Source organism: Microtus ochrogaster, linkage group LG9 (assembly GCF_000317375.1).
Source record: "Microtus ochrogaster isolate Prairie Vole_2 linkage group LG9, MicOch1.0, whole genome shotgun sequence".
NCBI lineage: Eukaryota > Metazoa > Chordata > Mammalia > Rodentia > Cricetidae > Microtus > Microtus ochrogaster.
In genome coordinates, this window is record NC_022034.1 from 4,540,211 (window position 1) to 4,547,299 (window position 7,089).

Sequence of the window (7,089 nt, forward strand, 5' to 3'; positions counted from 1 at the left end):
AAACAAGAGGTAAAGGTCAGCACAGGGCCCTGGGCTGGAAGCCACTGAAGGCCACTCATCCCTCAGCAGGGTCCTATCTCCATAGCTTAGAGACCCAGCCACGGACTGTGCCTGCCACAATGAAGAAATAGAAGGTGACAGTCCCCACAAAGAACTCTGTAGTCTGGCTGAAAAGACAAGAGGAAAGCCAGCTGTTCAGGCCACCCTGCAGCATAGCTACAGCATAGTGTCAACCACGGTGACTGAAAGTCTGAAGACACACTGAGGACAGAGCATGGCAGGGGGCTGGCAGAGCCGTAACTTTGCCGAAGGTTGTATGTTTTGGGCAAAGGGACAAGCAGGGCTAGGATTGCTCCCTCAGGCTTAGCTCTCTGTCCCCTCTACTTTGGGGCCTCTCAGGAAAACAAACCGATGGAATCTCGGAGCAGGTGCGTGAGCTTGCTGTTCCGATATGGGATGTAGTCGCAGTGCTCTGACAGGGCTCCAAGCACATCTGCAAGGGCAGCCAGGCTCCGGTTGATGAAGGAGGTCTCCTTCAGTGCCAAACCAGTCACCCCAGACACCGCTGGACAGTAGGGAAACCAGCAACCTGTGAGCAAGGACTCAGGACAGGAGCAGGGATGGTTCTTGGGAGGCACCATGCAATCTGCCCAGTTTCTGTCAGTCACTAAGGTGAATTCCCCATTTGGGTAACCGCTGATAGCAGTTCCTGTAGGCACAGACTGCAGCGTGAGGGGAACACGGGTCTAACATGGCCTTCTGTACTCACGGTCTACTCCGCGTTGCCCGTTGCTGATGCTCACACTCACCCCAGGGCAGTTCTGGTCCCTGCTCACCTGCACACTCACTGCCGGCCAAGTCCACAAGCTGCAGCTTGGCCAGCACCTGCTCAGATTGGTCTGCAGACTCCACTGGAACAGTGCGCGGAGATGAAGCCCGGGGATGGGCAGTCCACCAATTCCCTGCCCCTGCTTTCTTCTGGAGGGAAGCCTGGCTGGACTGTGGGGCTGGGGCCAGGAGAACAACAAACAGAAAATTCGTAAGGGTCTGCTCAGTGTGAGAGCTGCAAGTCTGTCCTTCAGACCCGACTTCTTGTTCACTTGTGAACACAGAGTTAAGAAGTAGGGTAACAGCTCTTGCCCCTCAGGGGCGGGGGAAACAGAGCATGTTACACTAAGGATGGTTGAGCCAGGGCCTCTGTGCCCCCAACACTGAAAACGATGCTGTTGGAACAATAGTATTAGAACAATGCTGGCAGTGGTGTGAACTAAGACCTCAGCCCGAGCCGCTGTCCTTGCTCAATACGCTCTTGCAAACTCTGCAAAGGGCTTCTCATCTTGAGGGGTCCATCCATCTTGCTGTGTGCTGTCCCCAAACAAGTCTCTTAGAAACACTTTTTTTAGGCTTACTCAATCTGCCCTTGTTGTGCAAAACAGAAAACAAACCTCCTTTTGTCATAAAAGAAAGCAGAAACCAGAGGCAGTTTTACTACCCAAAGGACAGCCTATGACACAGTGTGTCTGGGAATGCCTTGGCGACAGCTGGGGCTCTCTAAGCATCATGAGGCAGGGGCTGCCCAAGCCCTGCAGCAGTCAGGTCCAGCAATCAGCTGTGGCTAGTTGTAGCTGGGCTGTTACTTAGATCTAATAGATTATGCTGCCCTTGCCAGGCTCTTCCCTGGCAGAATCCAAGATGGAGAATGTCTGTCTCCACTGGCCTTCCATGTGAGTGAGAACCATGCTCAGGGCTCTGCAGTCCTGCAGTGTATGTAGGGTGCTCAGAGCAACAGCTGTCTAGCATGGCATGCGAGGCCATGGGCTTGCTGTATTTAACTGCTGGGGTGAGTCTCATACGCTCAAATTCTGCATGATTCAGATGGCCGACCCCTAAGCTGCTGCCTTCACAGTCACTGGCTTTTTACAAAGTGGGCTTTGTCTTCACATGTGTGTGGGGGTGTGTTATTTGCTAGACAACCTTGAACTCTAGACAACCTACCCTCAGTGCCATGCCCACATTGATACCAAGAGAGACACCATGGTGGTTTTCCGGGAGTGACTCCTATACCTTGAACTGACCTGGCACAAGTGTCAACTTACCACTGCTGCCCAAGGAGGAAGCTGTGGTCAGCGTTGCCATGACAACCAGATGAGATCGGGAAGAGTTCTGGTGTACCAGGGTGGGGTGCTGCACTCTGAGTTTCACGCCTCTGTGGATGAGCCCCACAAACTCCACGGCACTGGTGACAGACCTGGCAGAGGACACCCTCATTCTGATGTGGGGAGGGAAAGCTGCTTTGTGTGCAGGTTAGCCTAAACTCACTCAGCCGACAGACAGCTCCCATGCCAACTAAGTGTGTCAAGTTCAACACAGACTGGCAGACCTGGAGAAATAGACCTGTAATTACAAACGCTCCGCAAATACAGTAGGGGGATGCCAAGTTCAAGGCTAGCCTGGTCTATACAGTGAGTTCAAGGCTAGCACTCCGTGAACAGCTTCCTAGGTCAGCAGCACTGGCTCCAATCCATGCAGGGTTGGGAGTGCACTGCTGTAAGGTTAAGGACCTATCTTGTGGGGGTGCAACTCACCTGCAGGTCAGCTTGGGTCCCTCTGAACGTCCCTCCTGAGTTGTCACTGCCTGGCACTTAGCCCCAGACATCACTGTAGAACCGTCTTTGGCCAGAAGGTCAAAAATGTTGTTGTTATAAATTTCTACTATGGAAACATCAACCTTTGGGCTTCTTGAAGGGTTTTCTGACATGAGCCTAGGAGAAACACAAGAATTTAGGAATCAAGGAAACTCACAGAAAGTGTTATGAGAATGGCTCTTGAGGGCAGATGGTTGCAGACCCAGGAAGCACAAGGCATTTTACCTATGAAAAATGGGGTGTGACCTCACTAGCAGCAGGGTCACCAGGGAGAGAAGACCTGGAATCCCGTGGGTGAAAGCTATCTTGAGAACAAAGCTACCTCATAGGAGCTGTCTGTCACCAGCTACCATAGCAACAGCGGCCTTTGGTATTGGGTACCCACCACGTGAAGAGCTGTGAGGGGCCTACACCTGCCCTTTGTCCCTCACAGGTGCCCCAGCAGCTGCAGGCCATAGCTTCTGAGCAGCTGTCCCTCTCAAGGTTGGTTTATTTAAAGGCCTATTTGGTGAGGAGATGACTGGGCCGTAGTTCCTGCTTTATATACAATCCATCCACTCATGCTTCTTCTAACAGATGCCTTCTAGAGGCTGCCTAGGAACCACCTCAGGCTCACAGAAGGCAACTTCAGGACTTACAGATAAAACAGCAAAGTCCAACATGGCAAAAGTGGCTACCAACACCTGCCTTTCTTCTTCCCTCCCTATGTTCTCCCAGCTGCTACTCCAGGCTGGGATGCGATCTCAGGAACAGGGCTCAAATGCTTTGGGCTTTGGGGGAGTCTTAGCTGCCCTGACACCTGAACATCGAGACAGCTGGCCTTGACAACCACATCTGCTCAGGAAGCTGTTCTGAGACCAGGGATGAGAGGAGCAGTCCGGAGGGATGCTTCAGGTCAAACAGCTAGACTGAGAACAGGGCTGTCACGTCCCCGTCCTCCACAGGCTGGGAGACAGCATGGCGTATACAGAGCATGGCCTCACCTTTATCCCATTCCTTCCTCAGACTGTGTCTGAGTATCAAATAGGAAAATAATACCTAGGATTTAATTCATAAGACTTTTCCAAACACCGCACAAGCTGTTGGCGAAAGTCTACAAACTGCTGAAAACTACAGTCTGAAGACTTAGCACTCAGTGAGCATTTAGATGGTGAGCTGTGTGTCCTGTCTCCCACAATGTGGGCACTGGGATGAAGTCTATGAGGGTACCAAGGCTAGATCTATGTGTTCCTACCACACACACCTATGTGTTCTTACCACACACATATGTGTTCCTACAACACACACCTATCTGTTCTTACCACACACACCTATGTGTTCCTACCACACACACCTATGTGTTCCTACCAAACACACCTATGTGTTCCTACCACACACATCCATGTGTTCCTACCACACACATATGTGCTCTTACCACACACATCTATGTATTTCTGTGTTTCTGATCATTGCTTGACATGTAGGAAAATGTGGTGTGTTTGTGTTGATAAAAATGACAAGGGAGACTAATTCAGAAGGATCAGTGCTACCAGCCAGGGTTAGAAGGGAGGGAGAAGGGTACAGGATAGACAGATCCCCTTCCCCCCCTGCACACACACACCAGAGAAACATTCTCTGACACCAGGCCCGGTGTTCCAGTTCCATATGTGGGTAGAACAGACAGCTTGTGTATGTGGAAGTAACCCACAACTGCCCTGAACCGACTGCTCTCAAAGTCTAGTCTCGAGTGGGGTGAAATAAAGAGCAGAACACTCTCCATATTTCAACTATGATTATCCTTGTGAATGAGGGAAGTCAGGCAAGGGGGCACTGGGTCCCAGTCCATCTCCCAACTAGAAGAAAAACTTCCAACTCTGCCAGGTTCGTTCTGACCCAGTCTGTCACTGTGCCCCAGGGAGGAGACTTCAAACAGGACCAGAGGCAAGGGCATGTTGCTCTAGAATGTCCCACAGAGGTTCGTGTCCCACAGAGCCTCGTGTGTTTGAACGGTTGGTCCTCGGCTGACAGCCATTCTGGAGGGTATTGCCTGGTTGGCAGATGGAGGCTAACAGGGCGGGCCTTGGGAATTATACCACAGCCCTGCTCTGCTTCCTGCTTCCTGATGGGTGTCATGTGAAGTCATTACCAGTTCGTATTGTCCCAGTCACCATGCTTTTCCCCACCCTCTGAACCATGACCCCAAACCAGTCCTTGTCCCTGTCAATCTGTCACAGGGCTGAGAAAGTAAATGAAACACACCCTCCAGGAGTGAGGGGCCTCAAACATTGCTCAGGAATGGGGCCCACTGTGATCTGATTTCTACATGGTCCCCCGAGTTTCCTAACAGCCAGCAGGGCTTCCCAGGGCTCCTCGGTCCGAAGCCTTGGAATCCTTCCGGGGTTCTTTGCTGTCCTGATCACCGACTATAGTCTGAGTAGAGATGTGACCCGTTGCATGCAAATGCCTGCTTTAGACTCAACGTGAATGCACCCTAAAATGCAAGGTAAGGCCGAGGAACAGACAGACATGCTCACAGGAGTGATAAAGCAAGGGTGTTTTGAAGAAAGGTTTCTCCATCTACAAAGATTCTGTTTCAGAATACTATTGCCAGATAAGAGGAAAGCCCTCAGGGGCAGAGCTTACCTATCAGGGAAACCCACTGCTGGATGTGTAGACAGGAAGCCTCCAGGAGCCGAGAACAGCTACAGATTCTGTGTCCCTCAATCCTCAGTCACTAAGGTCAGTCCTCTGAGTCAGCTTGAGACAGACCCCTTGTCACTCAGACTGCCCTTGTTCTATCTCTAGCTTGCCCCGCTGGGAAGAGGCAGGACAACACAAGATGTCTCCAACAGATGACACACACAAAGCAACCCACAGGCACTCTTTCCACATGGAGGGGAGTGTCTTGCTGGGACAACCCCCTGAAAAGGGTGCCCTCAAATTCTGGCATTTTCCAGCAAGTTAAAGACATGACGCCCTGTGGGTGTGGGTGCAGGTTCTGAGGAGCCACTCTCACCCTCAAAGCTACATGTCTGAGATTTGCAGAGGGTCTGCCCCTGCAGCACAGTGACCCAGGCTGGCAAGTCTCCTGGAAACAGCCATGAACAGTGGAAACTTAGCAAGGATTTTGCAACATTCTTTCCAGAAGCAGTTAGTACATGCAAACTGATAAACACATCTGTTCATGTGCACAAATATTTAATGAACACTGGTTTGCACAGGAGGAGGTGGGAGTTCTTACGTCATTGTCTGGCTCTGGCGTTTGGGAGAAGGGCAACTCAACAAGAGGATCCCAGAAACAAAGCCACTGGCAGGGGTAGGAGCCCAAAGGAACTGGCCTCGCTGCTCTGTGGGGTTGCTGCCTGCAGGGTGTGGTCCCCAGGAGCCAGGAGCTCCACTAGAGACATGCAAGGTCCAGCCTCAGGCCTCGGTAGAGCAGGAAAGTGGCCTCCCAAAGCACTCTGATGACAGCCACAGAGGCAGGTCACAAGGCTCACAATCCAGGCTGTCCACTAAGACTACTGAAGACCACCTTTGGGGTTTTCTTTCTAGGACAATTTTGGCTGCTAAAATGATTAGCAGTAGCAGCTGGCACCCTCTGCGGATGTGCTAATGGAACAGGGGAGCCTCTGATAGGCCTATACACAGGAACGTCTACCATAGCTGAAGCACAGGCTCCCTTGGTCCTCTCTCCCCAAACACAACCTTATCTACCCCCTCTCCTGCGAACTGTCTTACTCATAGCTTGCTCAGGAACTTCTTCCCTAACAACAGACCTCCCATGTAAACCCGTGGTGAGAACTGTATCAAGAACACCCACAAGCGAGGATCTGCTGCTAGGGATGGTCCAACGGCCCTGACACCTTCCAGCCCCGGCTTGTTCTCTCAGGACTCAGTGCCCACCAGCCTCCCCTGCGGTCTCACCACACGGTATACCTGAAGAGTTCCTCAGCTGCTCTGGGGATGATCCCCAAGTCGTCACGAGCACCCGATAGCAGCGCAGAGTCATCCTCAGAGTGGGGCCCCAACATGGTGTAGCTTTTCCCACTTCCAGTCTGTCCATATGCCATAATGCATACATTATACCTGAAATCCAAACCGATTTAGTACACAGACTATAAACGGAGTCTGGGGGTTTCTACCTGGGCACACACGTCAGTGCTCCTTGGAGAACCTCCCATTAAGCTAATCAGCTAACGTACCCCTCAGCAGGCCCTCGTCTCAGCCTCAGAGAGCCTTTCCCAGGGCTTGGCCCCTCTGCCAGCCTGTGGCTATTGTCAGCTTCTACCCTGTCAACTCCCAATGTGGTTGCAGGGTGGCTTTATATAAATTCATGGCCCTACATCAGGCTTGTTAGACCTGACTGGTGTAAAGCTTGCACGGTTTCCTCGGAAGGGGTGCATAACGAATCCAGCACTGAACCTTTAGTTATGCTCAGAACAGCCACTTCTTAAATATTCCCTCT

The 7,089-nt window shown here is 51.7% G+C and overlaps 1 protein-coding gene across 1 annotated transcript in view; it reads right to left on the minus strand.

Annotated features, from left to right (window-relative positions):
- Kif25 (kinesin family member 25) overlaps positions 1-7,089 on the minus strand; it is a 13,834-nt gene that overhangs the window by 605 nt on the left and 6,140 nt on the right. Inside the window, exons 4-8 of the mRNA XM_026787493.1 lie at positions 6,561-6,710; positions 2,586-2,762; positions 2,097-2,248; positions 837-1,007; positions 410-565 (exon numbers count right to left, since the gene is read on the minus strand). Coding sequence (XP_026643294.1) covers positions 410-565; positions 837-1,007; positions 2,097-2,248; positions 2,586-2,762; positions 6,561-6,710 — 806 coding nt within the window. The remainder of the gene's footprint in view (positions 1-409; positions 566-836; positions 1,008-2,096; positions 2,249-2,585; positions 2,763-6,560; positions 6,711-7,089) is intronic.